We start from the raw sequence: 20269 nt of genomic DNA on the forward strand, positions 1-20269 counted from the left end.
GTCCAGTGTGAGTGCAAGAGCAGCTTGTTGTCCTGCTTGCTTCAGAGTGCGGACATTGAACGCGGCCAGATAGACTGGGTGTCGAGGCTTAAGGATTGAGTTGGAGATTCCTGAAGATGTCGGCACCATGTGACGAGCAGATTTGCACGCAAAACCGATGCATGACGAACGGAGTCATCAGTCCTAAGTGCTGGGCCTACAAGGAGAGAGTTATTAATGGGGTGGAGAGAGGGGAAAGAAAAAGTATGTGAAGGAGGAAGAAGGGGGGCGTCAGCAGTAGCCTGTTTTCGCTTACCCGCCCTGCTGTATGCAGCAAGTAAGGCGACCCGGCTGATGGAATCACGCGACGGCCGATGTGGCATGAATTTATTTGTGTATGTGCAATTCATGGTTGTACGTGGGCTGGGATACTGCCAGGGCGCCCACACCTAGACAGGAGGTCGATTAGGGTCCTCAACCAAAGCCTTTGGTTCAAAAGCCTAACTGCAAGACAGCGGTGTTTGGCGGGAAATGCAAATGCATTACCATTTCTACGGAACAAGTCGCCACATGTTCCAACCCCCAACCTGGAGGGCCAGGAGACTGTTCGTCAGACCTCTAACCATTGACCAACCTGGTATGAGAGACTCTGTGAGTGTCACGGGACAATCTCCAGTATAGCTCAATGGATGGCTGAGGTGCGCAAACCGTCACACCACGGTAAGGTCCAGTCTCTTCGTGACGGTTTCACTACCATCGTAAACCGCGTTAGACCCCAACCTTTTTGTGTGCCCTATGTGTAGTCCACCACAGTATCTAGCGCACCTGAAAATTATAGTTCCGTTTGTTCAAACAATATCAAGTTCCTACGTCGAAGTACTGTCATTTTTGGCAGATCTACATTGTGAACAAGTCAATTGTTGTGAGAAAACCCAGTAACACTAGAATGACCTACGAAAGCGCAGAAAATGTCTTTGTCTCGGTGACCTTCTTTTGGGACTGTACGTAGTTCCGAGTCTGTTAATAATCGAAATCGGGCAGAACATTTGCGTCCGAATCCATCTTTGATGAAAGAAGTAAATGTGCGTCCGTCCTGCAACTCAACTACTGTCCATAATAAATGCATCTTTGGCCCGTACCCAAACAATCAGTTAGTCGCAGGCAACTACGAAATACGTACTTAGATCTCCTGGACCCTATAGGCTATGTTCCGGAATTCAGGTCATTTCTGGGTATTTGTTGCTAAAATACTCTTTAACTCATTGGTCTAACGTAAACCCCATTGGAGTTAAGCTTCGGATCGTTTAGATAGCACCCGAAATTGAGGTGGAAGGTGCTTTCGAGATAACCGTCGATTAGATTCTGTGAGACCATACTGTTAGACTTTGTTGATGGCAAGAGCTTGACGCTTTTGAACTTATGTTGAAACAGTTGCAAAGACATCCTCAATATAATCACCGGTTTTCTTCAAAAGTTAAAAAATATCTGTGTACATAATCACTGACAAGCAGGATGGAATACGTTCGTGCATTACAAAGCAGTTAAGGGCATTATGGTATAAAATGGATTTGGTTGAACATGATTTGTTGAACGTGATTTCGTTCGTTTTTTTTAAATTTGTTGTTGATACTGAAAGTGTGTACTTCAAGTAGAACTCAAAGATCAGGGTAAAAAATGTATCACAGTAGTCCTCCTCGAGCCAGATTTCTTCGGATAATCACATCCGTAACGGAATCAAACACAAATTGAATGTTGCTTGTGTCAGTAGCACAAGTAAAGTGGGTATAGATTTCCTTTGTGGCTTGTTTGCGATTCAATGCCTCATATCTGTGCTGAATATACAGAGAAGCCTCTTCGTAGGTGTTTGCACCTGCAGTTCAGATAAGTACGAAGAATGTCAGTCATATTTTGGTAAACCAAAGGGAAATTAAATGCAGACATTTCAATCTAACTAAAGAAAAACAAGAACGTTTTGAACTATTTTAAAGAACTTGTGGAGACATAATGCGGACAATGTTAGACGCATGTGACCTGGACAGTCAGAGATGGAAAGTATATTCAAGTACCCGTCTTTGGTCCCAGGTACGCAGTTATTATTAGTGGGGAAACCTGAACTCTTTTTTGCTAAGCTATATTCTGGAACATCTATGTGCTCAAAAGTAAACCAGTTCACTGGCTTTGTACGAGACTGCCGCTTGGAAGTGAAAATTTTACCAGTAGCCATGATATGCCTATTAACTGTGGTATACGTTGTCCTGCGTAAAAGCTCAACACCAAAGAGTTCGGTATATTGGTTTCGGTGTGTCCCTTTGAACAGATTCGACGGTTTCCCACTGAAAACACGATAGAATTGGAGGCAATCGATTTGTTTTCTCTCCATTGCCCTTAAAGGCTCCTCGGCATTTACTTACAGCAGTTCACAGCGAAAGCGAGTGACGGACTTTTTTCATCTTAGATTTTGATCCTGTAAACGGTAAGGAGTGCAGCTCCGTATAGAACAGATTTTGAAGGTGTTGACGTTTATAGGTCCTGGAGACTGCAGCTGGGATTTTCCCCACATAAGCATTCGACCAAAACATACGCATTATACCTATTAGGTGATTCGGAAATACACAACGTTTCTGTGGTTTATTAAACTTTGTATGACAGTGGGATCAGCAAACGCTTTTTTAAAACCACTCGCATACAAGTGGTCTTTTACCTCAGCCAACACATGCCTGGATAGAATAAATGGAAAACCGCAATTAAACATTATAACCACTGCTGATGGAAAAAGTCATTCTTTGTTCGTACCTCCAGTTGTTTGAGCACACATTACATGAATCTAAGCTATAAACTCAGGTAGAAGTGTGTATTCATGTTAAGGGAACACAGAAAACCAGTAGGATATTCTGGGAGATTAATATGGAAAAATTTATTGCTTTATTTCTCTGAACAGAATACCGTATATATCTGCCCAATAGAAGTTACCGTTCTACACATTATTCCTCATTTCTAACTTATCAACTTCTCGTGCTTAAGTTTAAAAACTTATTGGATCTTGGGCGTAGAATTATTGAATCAAACTACATGCATAATAATTAAAGTCACAGTAGGATATAGATGAGGTGGTAGTATTTACAAGAGAACCACTAGATTTACCACAAGATGTCCTGGTTTATCTTCACGGAAGACCAGTGATGACCCAATTGTTTACCCTTCAATCTAGCAATGATAGAATGCACGCTCTCTGTCATGACCGAATACACGGTTCTTAATTGTACTTGTTCCTCATTGCACCCTTTCTTTCAACTTCCTGTCTGAAGGGTCTGTTTTGGAGCCTCCAGAGTTTTTGAAGAGCATTCACACTCAAAACCTGATGGACATCTGTTGTAGTTCATGTTGAATGTGATGCCCTTACCTAAGTAAGCCTGTGTCCTCTTTTTCTTTGAATTAGTTTACCCACAATAGTATTGATAAGAGATGAAAGTACCCAAATTATGTTTGGATCCTCAGCAAAAGAGCCACAATAAATCTTCACTCGACAAACTGGTAAGTGTTGGCATCAATTAAGTATGGACATTTTATGACAAGTACACGGAGCACTCCCATGGATCCCATGGGTCTGCAGCGAATAATGAGTCGCTGCCGAGCCATTCTAGTGCGTGATCAATGTTGTTACAAGTATGTTGTACCTTACGCGTTTGCCAAAACGTTTGGTGGCACCCAAACGCTCAAAGCGTGGAAGTAAAAATTCCACTGCGGTAGCCCTAAAATTGTGTGAATAGTGGATCAGAACTTTTAAGAAGGAAAGCTGCAACAGCGGAAAATGAGGTGAGGTCTTTTAGAGAAGCTTGAAACAACCTCAAAACATTTTCACTTGCACACACGAATCCATTAATCACAGATCTAATATCTCGTTTTGTGATATCGCAACTACTCCTATAAGATACACTGCTTACACATTCGTTCATTGTTACTTGACATATCATCTATTCCACCTTCGACTCTATTCCTTGGTCTTTTTGAGTGTACAGCTATAAAAATAAACAATAACGTCGGTAGCAAATGCATTTGGTGATCACATCATAACTCGTGTCCGGAAATAATGTTACTACTCGTTGTTGCTGAGTACTCAACCGCCCTGATCGAAAAACCCCACAAACACCTTAGACTAACAAACTTCTGACACTAAGTTTTCAAATTTCGCCATAAGCTAAAGATGAATAGTGCCGTATCAGGCTACTGCTACTGATTGCTGATTACTGACATAAGCGATGCAGGATACGAATGATGCCAACCCAGGTTTTGCAATGCAACTTGGTATCAGCGTTCAAACAAATTACTTTGCGTTATGATCAGTGAACACAGAAATAAATACTGACTAACCTGTGTATTCCGGAAAGCAACAATTCAACGGAGACCTGACAATTTTCTCCATTAGAAGGTCGCGCTTATTCAGAAACAACAACATGCTGGTATCAGCGAACCAACTATTGTTGCAAATCGAATCAAATAACTTCATCGATTCAACCATTCGGTTCTGAGAATAAATTAGAAGGGAGAGGACCCATGATATATGTGTATATAAGCGAGGTATTTTGTATATAAACCAAGTATATACAATGCGAAAGCAAAGCAAGAATCACTGCATGTACACGAGACCTGGAAGTCCGTTACTTGAGATGCGTTAAAAGCTCATTATCGCACGTTAAATGCTGTACGAAAATTTATTTCGTACACCCGTACGCAGATCTAATATCTTGATCTGCCAGTTTGTTGGTGGTAGATTTCTGAGTAATACTTACTGAATAACATGGGATTTGAGACTTGAGGCACAGAATGTGCTCTCTTTTCATAAACGACACCGAATTTCGCGTAGCTAACAAGAAGCAACAGATTGCTCAAAGCCCAGTCTGTTCATCAAAATGCATTTCATTCATGGAACACGTTCTTTTCAAAGAAGCAAAGTCACATCGCGGTACAGAAGAGCTGGGGAGCAGAACACCTGCGTCGAGTATCTTCGAGAAAATTCAACAAAAGTAGACGCAGAGAAAAATTTCCCGACGACGATAACGGCAGTATAACCTTCGGGATTACATCCTTATTCATACCAAGGCTACCGCAACCAATAGTAAAACTGCTAGCCTAAAAACCAGGTGCTCTTTTGCGGAAAGAGATTTTGAGATTTAATGACAAAACCGATGAGATTACAAGAAACAGTGAAATATACCGAAATATCCGTGTGGACTGTCACAAAATGAACACGTTACGCACAAACGTTTTCACATAGATGGGCAAATGAAATCCATATCCACAATCCATTATCCTTGGTTTCCATAAATAAGTATCAAGCAGATGTGTGAAGGCTATGGTCCCTGGAAAACCGCTACGAACTCCGTAGCCGATGTAGAAAGTAGACCGACGAATAAATCAATAAGAACAGAAGCATGTCAACATAATGGGATAAATTAAATTTAACCGTCACCATTATCGACCATCCAAACAGCTAATCGAAGTATACATTTGGCCTGCAGGAAATGTGTAAACGCCGACATAGCACTACTCAGTCTGTACTCCTACACAAACCTAATCTCCTGTGCACTGGCGACACAAGCTCGATTGTCAACAAAACGTTTACAACCAGATTGCTTAGCAGCGACCGACAAGGATAATTAGAGATAGTACGGGATATGAAAATAGAATATGAGGTTTCCTAATGAGCTCTTGCAAGAGAAGGAATATAATCATTTGGTAGCGAGTCGTTCGCCGACTGAATGCTCTTTTGGCCAACGTCAAACAACCTGTAGGGCAACGGCAAGGTGGAAAAGCAAAATTTCATGGAGAAAATTAACAGCCATAAGCCCATCTTAAAACTTTGTGGTACGCTGCAGTGGATGAGCTTGTGGAATGACCTCGTTCCACCTGCCATGACAGTTTTTGTTCTCTGGTCGACATGGGTTTCTGTCCATTCCGATGGTGAGTCCTGAACCCAACAGATGGTCAGTTCTCCCAGAAAGACGTGGTACTTCCCTATCAAAGTTCTCGGTGTACATGCCTTAGGTCCAGCTTTTTCTGATAGGCAGAAGATTCCTGAGGCGGAACCTATTGTGTCTGAACCCATGCTGTTCCGGAGGCGGTAATTTTTGTCGCCCCAAATGTGCCCACAAATGATTTGCCAACACAGATTCCATCACCCTGGATAGAACCGGTGGAAATATGATTCAGCTGAACCTAAATAAACTACCTTCTTGCAGATTTGCATTATAACCACGTACTTCTGTTTTTTGGTCGAAGTGAGTGCCATAAGGAGGGACAATGTCGTTGCTGTGGCTACGGCCTAGAAGCGCTGGTTCTAGGGTGTATGTTGTTATTACCTCCAAGAGGGATTAGAGTCTGTGATCCACTACCACCGAACTATGTAGCTCTTTTGTCTCGTCTTCAACCAGTCGCAATTCACCATTCACTTATTTGTGTTGCCACGGATATCGCTGTTCGTGTCAGTGCATTTACGGCAGACTTCTATTTTTGACACCAAGTCGATCAGGAGTACTATACGATGAGCGAAGTTTATCTAGCCGTCCCCTTATAGCAGCGTTTGTATGAAGTCCCTGTTGTTAGCACGTACCAGCCCATGCGGATCTTGAAGATTGGTTTTGATTCTAGCCGACGATAGGTGATGTAGAGGAATTTTATTAATACGTGCTCACTGCAACCAACCGAATTTCCAAAGCTTCCACCATGATTTCCTTTTCTGTCAGGTTAAGGTCACGAAGGAGTGGAGTGTTGGTATCTCGGTAGTCAGCTGGTTGTTTCACATGGTTGGACTGCGGCACGTAGGGAAATACATCTGGCCGTTTCCTGTCAGAGTCGGACTAACGGGAGTTAAGCAACTTCGAAGTCGTCCATGAGCGTAACACAGAGTTGTTGCAGTGCGAAGGGCGGCTAATATATGATCGTCCTGGGCTGCGTTATTAGGAAGGCGTTCCATTCCCGCTTTGATGCGTATGTATTACTGATGAATAAGAGAGTGAAAAAGACATTGCTTGCTACCTGCAGGGAATTGTGGCGCAGAAACATGCATGCTAGTTTGTTTCGGTAGTAGGCCGCGACCCCGTGGCTTCAAGTTTGTCCGTCGAGTCCCACGAGTGACTTGGATTTCTGAATACAGTATGCCCTGGTTAGTCACATTTCTGTCATCGCACTGAAAACTTCAACTGCATATGATGTCGGACCAGTGGTTTAGCATTTTTGCTGGGGAGACCGCAGATGTAAGGGTGGCAGCAGGTTGTTGACAGTATATAACCCGTCTAAGTAGATAGTCTAGTCTATCGTCAACGGGCGTATAGGAGGTTGAGGAGCACGCATGGAGATTGATAATGTCTTTGTCAGCAAGGTGTTCCGAATTGGGAGGTTGCCATGTGGCATTTGTCTAGGTTTGCTATGGATCGGGAGTGAGACCCCTGTGGTTTCAGCGCGCAGCAGCAGCTCTGGAGAACTTATGTCGCTGTGCTGATACCAGGTACCTAGTATCTGAGACACCGTGTCAGGGGACAGCGAGGTGGGTTCAAAAATTTATGCACCACTTTCCTTTGGGTGGCCTGAAGTGAGCAGGCTCTCTGCTGTAGTGGTCCCACAGCAGAAATTGTTCAGAATTTCCTGAAAGTACTTCGATTCAGTGCAGTCATTGCGGCTGTTAGTTACCGGGGCCGCGTACGTTAACACTGGCATTCCGTGAATAGAGACCACAATGCTGTCCCTTTTTTGTTCTAGCATTGTGGTGGTCTGCATAACAGTGTTTGATCCCCCCTGTCCAGGGAACATCCGAGTATCTGCGAAGCATATACATGTGCTGTAAAATATGGTTTGGGAGGAACTCGGCTTCCATGTCCTTCATTCTACTACGAGTGACGCCTAAAAGGCAGGATCCTTCTGAATCTTATACAGTGGGCTCCTTTGTGGGTCTAGTTAAGGCCTTGGGCTTCACAGGAAGAAACGTGATGAAACAAGCTGATCTACAGTTCTCGTTTTTTTTCTACCTTTCTGGCTTTCAGGGGACATATTGAATCTTAGCATAAAGGGCAGATCACTTGAAGTAATTTTGAGCTTTCCTCTTCTATTGATTTTATCGCAAATGAGGCTTGCGGGGTTGATAAGTAACCTTAAGAGTGTCCGGTGGTTTGGTTACCCTGTGATATCAAAGCGTTTGGTTCAGCGGTACTTGGGTCAGGTGAACTGAAAGTATACTTCGTACTTGTTCGTTCTCATCTCGTCGTTGATAACAACCGCGACTAAATCTTTCATTTTTGTCTTTTAATTCGGCATGCATCACACGTGATCAGGCCAAAGAGTTACTGATGATGATTTATGTGTGTGAATTTGTATCCTTATTGACGAAAACCTGACGTATGGTTTTGGAAAGCTAAAACTATAGGTAGACGGGAATACTTCTGTTTGCTCGTGACTGCATAGAAGGTGCATTCATTAATTTGCCGAATTGAGTCACCAGCCACTTCTTATGGAGAGAGCTAGTCCGCAATGACTTAAGCTTAACTATCAATTCAAAAATCTATTTGGTTGATTATGTGGTCATGAGTATGATTTCTCTCTACTACTCCTAGTTTGATGGTTATAGAGAACGGCAATAATATACTTAGGCAAAACGAACTTTAAAGAAAACGTGGGACTAATATACTTATACAAATAATTATAGGATATGGAGCTGGTCGAGGAGATCCAATAATGCACTGTTCATGCATCGATTAGCGGGCAAAGGGTCATAGGCAAGGCCACTTTCGAGTAACATTTGTGAGTCGAAATCTCAACCTAAAAGAACATGACCATCTGTGAAGAGAAAGTTTATGTCGAACTCCGTAAAACATAAGCTGTATACCAATCAAGAAAATAAGTACAGTGAATACCTGTTTCGCGTTGCTAATTTTGTGACCTATTCTTTTCGACCCATCTAATCGCACACCTTACTGACAACCTTAGTGACGTAACCTGACGGAAATTTAGTTGGCATACAGAGATTTCCGCTCAAAATTTCGGCGCGCTGTGGCTGTTATATGGGTTAAACTAAGGCAGTGGTTTGTCAGTCAATCTAATCTCACCAACGCGAAGTTTGCCGAATAAGCATGTGACAGGCATATGAAACCGTGCTGCGGTGACACACCATCCGGTCACCCAACAGTCACTAATGCGGTTGAACAAAGCCACACCAGGTTGTCTGGTATTAGTATTCAGCAACAATTTTGTGTGAACAAAGCATAGAATTATATTAGAGAATAGGTGTATTCAAGCGCTAACCGGTGTAAAACAATAAGTCCATATGTAGAATGCTGGTACAATCTCAAATGACCTTTGTTTCGGTGGGGACTATGACTCTACTCCGCATATACTGAACGAATCGATCGAACGCATAGTCCGTGTAGTAATGACACGTCAGTCTGTATGTGTCTGCGTGCTTCAAAGTACTTTGTCTATGGTTACTCCGCTTGGTAATGAATCCCAGAATGGTGAATATTGGTTCGTCAACACATGTGCACCTGCAAACAAAAATACCCTAATGAATCGACCCGAGTGGTCCTAATTGAGGGAGAGTGCTTATTAATTCGTCGGAGTAGCATAAGTGATCTTGCTAGTAAATACAAATCTATCTCTTTATTAAGATGCCAGCAAAACGAAGTCGGTAGAATAGGACAGGAGCGAATGGCTCACATCCTGAGGTATGTTGTCAGTAATCATCATCATCATCATCGACAGCATGACATCAGTGTTCAACACCGATGCTTCACTGCTGTACAACCATGACTTATTTGAAAGCCTTATTGTAAAGAAAAGAGTAAAGGTGCACAGGGAAGGGACTTAGTGCTAGCTTAACACAATCATTCCGGGGTGCCTACACCTCCAGACATTCATTCAGGCGATCTGGATAGAAACTGACAAGAACGCCACTGACATTGGTTGGCAGCCATATCTTGTAGTGTCTCCAACCTGGCACAGTGAGGATCACGCAGTCCCCATCCTGGAAGGCGAGTAGCACCGACAGCATCCAAGCATTTCGTGATCTCCGTCATACTCCTCTGCCAAGTCAAGGGTTGGCCACCTCTCTGTTTACGCCACTCCGAATTGGGCATGAAAAACAGCACTCTCTTCGGCAAACGATGGTTCGGCACACGTAACACATGTTCCAACCAACGCAGCTTCTGGTGCTGGACACACTCTGCGATGGAAGTACCCGTTACACAACCGAAAACACGCTTTCTAACTGCCTCATTACCGATTCGTCGACACCAACCCACGCGAGCTACGGTTCTGAGACAGTGGTATGTCTCAAAGGGAGCACTTTACAGTGACAACCCAAAGGTTATAGCATATTATTGAGTCCTCCCATCGTAATATCCAATGTACCCAGAAGAACACAAAAAAGGACTAGTTGATCTTTCCCGAACCCTATTTTTTGAGGTTGACTACCGATGGATAATAAGCATGTTTCATAACACCGCACGCCTGATTCACCTATTTCTCAAATTATGCGGCACGATCTAAACAGATAGTAACCCACCACTGCTTTCAGCTTTAGACAATGAGGAAGACTAGCGGTCAAGACCGTTGAGATTCACTTTGAAAATACTCAAGCAGATCAGTGTCGTCCAAATAATTAACTCCAATGTCCAGGTAGATTTTGAACTCTTGCACATGTTCATCATCTTATCTGTGTAGTGTTCGAAAAGCTGCGGTGGGTTTTTTGTTGGCCATGTCCAAGCAATAACGACGCACCAAGACATTGTTGACTGTCTAACGGAGACCCGATCAATTCGATACTTAGGTGGCTAACCCCCGCATCCGTAACTTAGATCCGGATAAGTGAAATGCTGATATAACTGGACTTCGGTTCTGCCGTTAGTATCCGACTTGCGCCATAAGAGTCTTCAGCTTACAAATTGCTAATTCGACTTTACCAGTTGGTTTCATTCTCATCTTTCTCCTGGAAGCTTCGTGGAATGTGTGAATTGTCGTCTTCCGGAATAGACGTTAATTTGAATGCCGCTAGGTAAAAGCAGAAAGTGATAGCCAGATAAGCGTTGACTTTGAGGCCGAGTTTAGTTGCAAATCGCCAAATATTTATTATCACTGGCTTGGGACTCCCGTGAATGTTGTCAGTCCAAACGATATCGTCGGTTCATTCCGGGTCACTTGTTAGCAGCCTCTGTGGACAATGTGTTTTTTCCAGTTGCTGGCGTGGTTGAGTGGAATTGACAATTGGTAACCCCGGTGTAATTCATTGCGAAGGTCAGCGGCACATGTTTGGGCCACGTGCTCAGGGTAGAGCTTTAGGAGACGAGTGACAACCGGATCAAGCTGATAGTCTTACATGGAACTCTTTCATTGGCTGAGTGATAGCGAGAGTGATTTGTTAAGCTGATCGAACGTTACAGATGCCCCTGATTGTGGTGTGGCATGAGGCTGAGAATTTGTATGCCGAAGGGATATTGATCAATCGATTAAGCTGTTCCACCTACTTCATGATATTGTCATCATGACCAGGTGTTATTTCGCATTAGGTAACGTTAATCCGAACGTTACTGCTTATCCGACTCAGCTAATTGGATGAAAGCTTGCCATTTTCATCTAATTTGACAGATGTTTTCGTAGTTTCTAACCATGGAGGTACACTAAACTTTCATGTTCAAGGCATACACTCATTTGCACATCGCTCTGGTTTTATCGAGCGACTCAACTAACTCCCAGCCAAATCTCCAGACTATGATATTATTCAAATAAGCTGCACATAGGCTACCGCACTTTTCAGTTGGTATGACTGAGATATTGCAGAATATTTTATTGGGATGGCGCTATTCATTAAAGTTCTGGAAACCCTTCCATCTTAAGGCTCACTAGGTAGGCACATCCTCCAGGTTTCCGTCAACTTCATCTTGTTCTTGAACCCAAAATTGGCCGGTTTGCACATCAATTTAGTTTAAACGAGAGACACAACTGAATCTCAGTCGAATCTTCCGACTGTGATGTCCTTCAAATTAATCGATGAAGTCGATCACGACGTGTCGAAGACATTTTAGAAAACTTATGAGTAGTGTTTTTTTCTTGTTGAGTACGTTGCTTCCTGTCAGGAAGGGCGAGACACAATGAGATGTCTGTTCGTGGTGATTACGTGTCCGGGACTCTTTTTTATTCAAGAAGGGGCGGTGACAAGCATGTATGAAGGTGCTAGGTGGTTGGATGTTTTCGGTCCAAATCTATGGTTTCCGCCTATATCAACGGAGTAGATGTTTAGAGGAATTTCTGTGACCGTATACCTGGCCTTCATTATACTTCCTCCTATGTCTTTCAGTATTCCTTCTACCCAGACACTTATAGGTGCGGCGATTCTCACGCATTTGCAGGCCTAGTTCAAACTTTTCCCGCAAATCCTATGTTTCACTACGGCAGCAAGACCAGCACTCCTTAACGGAAGGCATATAAAATCCGGATATGTGAACACATCGGTTGTGTGTTCATCCCTCATTCGAGTACGACATCAGAAATCTTCCTCGTGAGCTCTTGGGACGCAGTGTCAGGCTCTCCATCCGCAATGCTTATCTGACAGATTTTGCCAAGTTTACATTTAATTAATTTACCAGATAGAATCATTACACTCCTTTGATATAATCAGATAATAACACTTATAAACACAATTGACAGCACCTTACAACTTCTCGCTAAACCCACATTTGACATGTGAGTCCTCGGACAAAATCAGAGCACATGTGAGAACTTGTGAGAAAGCGATGATGTTCCTTCAAGAACCTGAAAATGCTTCTTGCAAGCGAATTCCATGGTATAGGTGGATTCTTGGCGTTCTGGTTCATGGAGGATTTTTTTCCACGGTCATCAGAATTATCATCTAATCTTTGGCAAATCCAGTAGGAAGGGTTCATGCCCACAACATCGATACGTTATGACCCAGGACCAGGCAGTTTAGAGTTACCCTGGAGTTTGTGTCAAAATCTTAAGCCTCTATACGTTATGAGGGGTTGCTTGCTCATACATACAAACCCAGATTGCAAGTCAAGATTTATATAATGCCTGAGATATGTTGCTTATAACGGGTACCAAAGCACATTTCCATCCAAGGTGTCTCAGGAATCACCGATCAAAGGACAATAGACGGAAAGAAACCCTAAAGAGTAACGTCAGCATAGCTGTGGGGCCATGGGTAGTTTCACCTGCCTGGTGAACCAAAGCCGCTTCCTATTTTCTCCGTTGTTGGTTTACGATCAATGCCTATCCCTTTACCCCTAGCTGAAAAACGATAAGATCGTCCGTAAAAATCAGTAAAACTGTGGACGACAGGGTCTGTTCCTTATTGTTTTATGAACGCCATCCGAAAATATCTTGTTTACGTCAAAGATATGGTGTGTTGTGACTGTAAAAACCTGTTACCTTCAGGGTAATCCCTACGCATCTTAAACAAAATTGAATGATTGTTACACTGTAGAGTCACTATGTTCAGTTGAATTGACAGTAACATAACAATATATGGCTCATTTCATTTATAACAGTCTGGAACTTCTAACCTGAATGGCCACACAACACCAGGCATTATCATCACCCCATAGTTGCGGGTGCTTTGAGAAATTCAAACCTATTGTTAAAGTTCCAAGGCGATTTGTATAAAAGTCTCACCGCCCCGACGAGAAATGCTGTGGAACGGCATCGTGATTTCCGAATATGTTTACATCAACCGGAGGCAATCAGCCACATTTTGTCGAGGTTGTGTTTATAAACGTGAAAAATCTTGTTTTTTTAAAGAGAGCAACTTACATGCCGTTGGTTCGAATTTTTGCGGAATGAAGCAACAAATTCAAGAAGAAACTTAATTCCGTGACCGGTATCATAGTAGCTAGTATACGATACCCCCGTGGACGGAAATCCACTCTACTCACCAGCAGCAGAAAAACGGTCTGGTTTGTTACTCGCAGCTAACATGATCACACGATTTCAACGTGTTAGGTAACAAGGTTGCCTATTTTGTCGAGGAGCGCCCGGAACAATTTTACTGAAAAGCAGGAGTTAGTTTTTCTGAGGATTAGAGGGTTCCGAACGAATTTCAGAATGGCGTACAACAACGGTCTTAACCGGTGGGAGCTTATTGGAAGCATTATATATATATATATATATATATACGCGTATTCTAACACACCGCGATCAAGAATATCAGTGATTGAAATCCTTTAAACTAAGGTCAAGCTTAAAGTATTCAGCTGAGTGAGTTAAGGGTTGAATATCTGCTCAAAGCAGAGTAGCTCTTCTTGTCATCGACAACTCAAACCGTTCAGTGTGAAGGTTTCCTCTTCGAACAGGATCTAATTCTAGATTAGCAAATTGAAAGTCGTTCTCTTAACGATTCCTTCAAGACAGACATACCTTGTTTCTCGATGTTAACAGTTTGTTCTCTGGTAGCACACGACATAGGCTAGACAAGTATCTAGATCCTCAGTCCGGTGACCATAAGGTAGTTGGGCACGACATACCACTTCCTCACTACATTTTTTGACAGTCCGGAATCATAATTAATGCTATTGCTTAAACTTTGTCACACTAAGTCTGATCGGTGCTGTCAAGTGGTGTGAAGATCGTGTGCAGAACAGCTGATGGCTGAATGCAGGGCATACGTGATTCACGTGGTCACGTGACAGCTACTACTCTTCATGGAGCAGGGAAGTTAACTTAAGAGTTGGAATATCTCACTGAACAAGAGACATGGTTAGATATGTTATATGTTGAGAGGAAACAGGAATAAAATTCGTCCCTTTGCTCTACCACGGTGAATGTGAACTCTATTTCATGGTAGATAAGTGGTCTAGTTTCACTGAACTAATGCCCGTGCCTCTGCCCAGCAATTTACAGGGATATAGTTTGGCACGTAACGACCCCAGTGCACCAAGTTTTTCAGTGGTGTCCAAGCAAAATGCGCGCGGGAATTCATCCGTTCTTCAGGCTTATTTCAGCTTTTTTGATGGGTTGATATCTGGTTGTTTTGATGAGGCGTTTATTAAATTTTATTACAGTTGCATCAGTCATTGAAGTAAACCAATAGACAAAAACTGTATTTTACGGGCATTGTCTTGCCTTGCGCATAACCTGCAGTGCTAGACAATGAACAAACCAAATTTTCTGTTAACTCTAAACTTGATCGCTACGGTTGTTTACTACTGTTCTTTGTTATGTGACATTTGGTTAACCGTGTTCTCGGGATGCATGTGCAAGCCAACTGGCTTCCTCTAATCAATGAACAGATAAGAACGGTTCAGTACACTCTGGACTTAGATCGTCGACCTTTGCTCAACACGTCATACAGCCAACCATTTGCAAGCTAGTAGTACATCTTTTAGCTAGCACACACGAAACAACCTTTTTTTATAAAGTTAAACTTTATTTTCGATCTGTGGACTGCTAGGGTGACCAGATTCGGACAGGCTTATCAAACCGGTATTATAGGTCGACATCATCAAACGTTAACTAAGGCACCTGAAAACTTCTACTCTGTGGATAACTGCATCTGAGAAGTGTTGCAATTTGTCATTTCAACCAAGGTATCAGTTCGAAATCTCAGTGTGTCACTTGATCCCATTCGAGGCATCAGCTGTTTAGTGTATCGCTCAAAGAACAGTCCATTACAATCACATGCCTATTAGGGACACTTGATTGCACAGCCACTGAAGAAGTTTGAGAAATCCAACCATCCAATTCTTATGCCGTCAGAAAATTTTGGACCCGAAATTTGCAGACAACCTAATGACGAGCATTTTAAACACCAGCACGAAAGCTTAAGTTTCAAACTATCATTCGTTAACCCACACACTACATCAACGAATTACGAGGTAGGTCTGTAAAACACCAGTAACCTTAACACGTTTGTTGCCCAGCAGTGGGCAATTTTAGTGAATAGGCACCAGCACGAGGGACTGAACAGCGGACCGCAGTCTTCACATTTATTATAAACTGATTCCTAGTAGACCATTCTTGGTGATAGTTTGTCAGGAGCGCTCTCTTATGCAGTTGTGAGACGAAAGCCATATTCCCGGTGGGCGTTTAGCGAGAGTTATGTTGATCGGATGAGCGGTTATGTGGTGTCGTTGCAATTAGGATGTAAAAAAAGTTACGTGACAATGTTGAAGTCAGTACGCTGCGATCAATACTGGAAAACAACTGGTAAGCTTTTGCTAGGATGGGTGATACAGCAAGACAAACCAGTGACTGAGCATGCTAACCGTTCTTTTGATAGATTTTGCAACGGGGCCAAGATTTCAGAACGTTTACTTCTGTGATGGTAAGCCCAGTGTTCCAGCCCACGAGTTGCGCTTTCATTTCCTTTTTTTCTGATGGTGTCTTATGGCGTAAAACGTTCTGCTGCATCCGCATCACTGGTACGATTACTCCTCAGAATCTGTCGTTTCCGTCACTGTTAATTTTTTAAGGTGAAAAATCTCCTTCCTCTCCTAGATAGCATTTAGCCAGCCTCAGTTTGTTTACTCCAAGAGGTACAACTGACTTTTTTGCCAGCTTTTGCTTACCACTTCAACTTCAACCACAGCCACCAGGACTACGAGCACACCCGTGTTGTTTGAATTCGCAACCCATCCAAGTTACCAATCCGCAACAAATTAGAATTTCTATAAAGCTATAGATGCCATATAGTATCATCAGTTGTCCACCATGAACGCCAACTAAAGCACTGGAGAACATGAATGAGGCAGCTTCACTTTGCTTCTGCGTGTGGCCGAAGATGCATGAACTGCATATGTAATTAGAACAGCCGCGACTGAATCAGAAACCACTGGATTGTTTCTGTTGTCGAAAAAGGGTGGAATAATTCTCCAGAAAGCCCAAGCAGAGTCGGCTGTTTGGTTACTTTTTGATGCATTCATCAAGCACCACTGGTTAAAATGTTATATTGACTTATTTGTTCAAACCATTCAGCCACATATTTCGTTCCATTATATCGAAGCAGTGAGAGATTATGCTGGACTGCCATTGCCAAACTGTAACCATGACAGTTTTAATGACTACCGGATGTGATTAGCCGGTTAAAAACGAATCCGCTGAAACCAAGTCTGTGGTAATTATGATGCACGACGCACGTGACACTCTGCAAGCAGTAATGCGGTGAAAGAAAGAGCGAATTACAGTTTGTTACAGAACGTTATAAAGGAATTTTAATGGGGATCTCTGCCTCAGTCCTATCCGGCCCTTGCACAGTGAATAGATGAAAATCGCTGATATTTTGTACTTCGATCAGGAATCAACAACTTCTTGAGAGAGGACATATATCACACATGCATTCAAATGTTTTCCTTTTGCAATCTTGACGAGAACTGCTCTGATCAACCATTGTTTTCAATTGCATTTAATGGTAGGCAACTTGTAGATCCAATATTGTCAGCAGCTTGCTGATTTTTGTGTAAAGGTGTTTACAACATTCACAAGAGTGGTAAATCCTAAAGTTTCACTGAATTACCTTACTTGGCTTTTTCCCTACAACGAAAGTTGACGAACACTCAAGGTCACGTGCAAGAGGGATGTAACCAGAAGTATGCTGCTAAATAATTTTCATCAGCCTTGTGAGTAGTGATTTATGTCCACCTGTATGCTAGTTGTTCGTATTACCCGTAGTTATTGCTTAAAGCTGTTCAGTTGATTGTCTTACCTTGAGATTATCAAGCTGTCTGTGTGGACACTAACCAAAAAGATGCATTTGTGTACCGACTTTGTGATTTATCTTACTATTACGCGGGTAACGTTCAACTCATTTGACACATCCTCTCAAGTTCGCAATGATCAAATCAGTTGAACTGAACAGTTGTGACCTGAACGTTTTACTCGAAAGAATAACTAGGAATCTTTGTGTTTTTAGTAGATTCATGTTTTCTGCCCCCAAAGCATTCATTTTATATATCTGTTTTCATCTATCGACTATCGGAATCAACGAAACTTTGGATCTACCAAATGAATGAAAATCTGTTTTATCGGATAGGAAACTGGGAACTTTTCAAGTCTTGGTCGTGCATTCAGCAGTTTTCCAAAACCGCCGCCTAATCAGGTTTCACGGAAGGATGTACGAGGAGCGCACGAGGTCATCTAAAATTCTGGATGGTTTGTGTAAATGACCTGAGCACTTAAGCTGTGCAACTATATCGAAGGTACATTAGGACAACCCCGAAGAACTATGTGTGGCAGTCAGCTGACAGTCATGGGGTTACTGGCAACAAAATGTTTCCTGGTCGTCAGTATGCCCACTGACCATATCCTCTGGAACACTGAGATTGGCAAGCAAATTGCAACCGCCTGATAAAAAGACAACTCATCACAATGGCTGACAGTATTATCCTAAGAACATTCACGATCATACCGTGAGCATTTAGAATGGACGACGCAAGACGATTTCCTACTTGTCGTGCCCGCGGTGGAAGAACCATCTTACAACGGAACTTAGCCATACCGTCAATTCTTCTGAACTCATTTTAGGCTGACTGTATTAGTCAGGGATCCCTATCTTAGTGCAGGAAAATATATCAGGATACTTGATGTCCTTGTGTAAACACCACCGATAATTGCGTTCCCTTGGGTGGAAGCTGTAAGAAATGCTGTTTTCAGGAAGTTATTACAAACAACACCAAATCGGCTGAAACTATAAGACTCGAGTCGAACTAGTCATGATTAACTTATTTTTGACTCATTATTGACGACGCGCCTAGCTGAGAATTATTTAAAATCGATTTATCATGTGTTTCATTTAGCTGAAAACCCACCTTCCTAACCTTCGATCAACTGGCACTCGAATTTCAGGTTTTTAGCCTCACTGGAGGATACATATTCAACTTTCACAAAATCTCTCCTTTCAGGCTTGCCACTGGATAGGGGTCCGAATAACTCAGACGCCTTCCCCTAAAGCTGGGGGTTAGAAAACCTGTGTCGACTTTTTCCCGGGAAACTTCAGTTACTCCAACAATCGCCCACTGATCGCCGTTGTCTTGCAGTAAGGATTATATGCCAAAGATCTAGCTGATGCCCCTAACCGTTTCTTCCATCTAGATTTGAGCACCTTGACGTCATCTCAGCCCACACAAAACCATGGATATGTTTCTAAATTCCGCTGGTTATTTGTACAACCTAATCATTTGTGGAAAATGTCGCATTTTAAGACCATTACCTGTGTCAATAGAAATGAATCTTTGCGATGGTTTGTACGGTCACGATCATCTCACTTCTACACAGCATCGTTATGTGCAATTCGGAGTAGTTTTTTTTGCCACTTATCAACACTCCCCGTCACCAATTGTTTATCACAGTCAAACCTCAGGTAAGTAAGAGCCACCAAATTATCCTGTCTGACGTTGTTCGCTCCGCCTTGGCACTGGACACTGGGTCATTCGCAAAAGGATTTGAGAACGACCCATAAAATGACTGCTGAGGGAAATTCTTAAGCGACACCAGTGGCTTACTCTATCTAGTATTTTCAATCAAATAGTGAGTAATCATTTGTCAGTTTTGCCGCATGACTTACAGTGGAGTGCTCTTCTGCTAGTCCCATATCGTATTCATTTAATGCTGCGACAAAGAGTATTGCATCTACGTCTTCAAAGCAATGAATCCACTTTCTTCGCTCCGAACGCTGACCACCTACATCCACTAGCCTGTGCAAAAAGTTCAGAAAAACAAACGGCGAGCTTTAGCAGGTTTTTTTCACCAATTCGCTCAGGAGCAACAACTTGTGATCAGAACAGATAAGATTTGTGAACGTAGGAATAGGAATACTTTGTGGAGTATAATTTGTGTTTTAAACCGTATGCAGACTGGGAGCAAAAGTCTTATTACAATAGGTGAGATCAGCTTTCGGACTGGCGTTCCGAATCCGGCTGCATGTTAGACGGAACAACATGTAGGTCGGTTATTTTCGAGTGATATCACTTTAACACCAAGGTAAAAACTTACCCGAGGATGCACAGTGTTTTAGCCTTAATTTGGTCAAGGCTCAGCACAGACAGAAGTACATGAATGACCAGTTGCACCGTGTGATGGGTCGTTAGACCAACAATCCAACAAAGTAAAGCTGATAAGGTCAGTCTTCTTCCAAGGCTCTCGCTGATGAGCTCAACAGATGCGAAAAGGATGTCTACAGAATTCCTTCCAGCCAGGTCTGTAAATCAACACATTCGTACAGACGGTTTATCCTGCTCATCCCTAAAGAAAACAAACATAAGTAAACCAATCCACTTTTTCTGCAGTTTAATCTTACCCAGCACCG

At 42.6% G+C, this 20269-nt stretch overlaps 1 protein-coding gene across 1 annotated transcript in view; it reads right to left on the reverse strand.

Annotated features, from left to right (window-relative positions):
• Positions 1-1434: 1434 nt before the first annotated feature.
• Positions 1435-20269, reverse strand: part of T265_08388 (hypothetical protein) — a gene marked incomplete at both ends in the record, with an annotated part of 49323 nt that continues 30488 nt past the window's right edge. The window contains 3 exons of the mRNA XM_009174182.1: positions 1435-1849; positions 4348-4501; positions 19529-19658. Coding sequence (XP_009172446.1) covers positions 1659-1849; positions 4348-4501; positions 19529-19658 — 475 coding nt within the window. The remainder of the gene's footprint in view (positions 1850-4347; positions 4502-19528; positions 19659-20269) is intronic.

The sequence above is a fragment of the Opisthorchis viverrini genome, assembly GCF_000715545.1.
Source record: "Opisthorchis viverrini unplaced genomic scaffold opera_v5_216, whole genome shotgun sequence".
NCBI lineage: Eukaryota > Metazoa > Platyhelminthes > Trematoda > Opisthorchiida > Opisthorchiidae > Opisthorchis > Opisthorchis viverrini.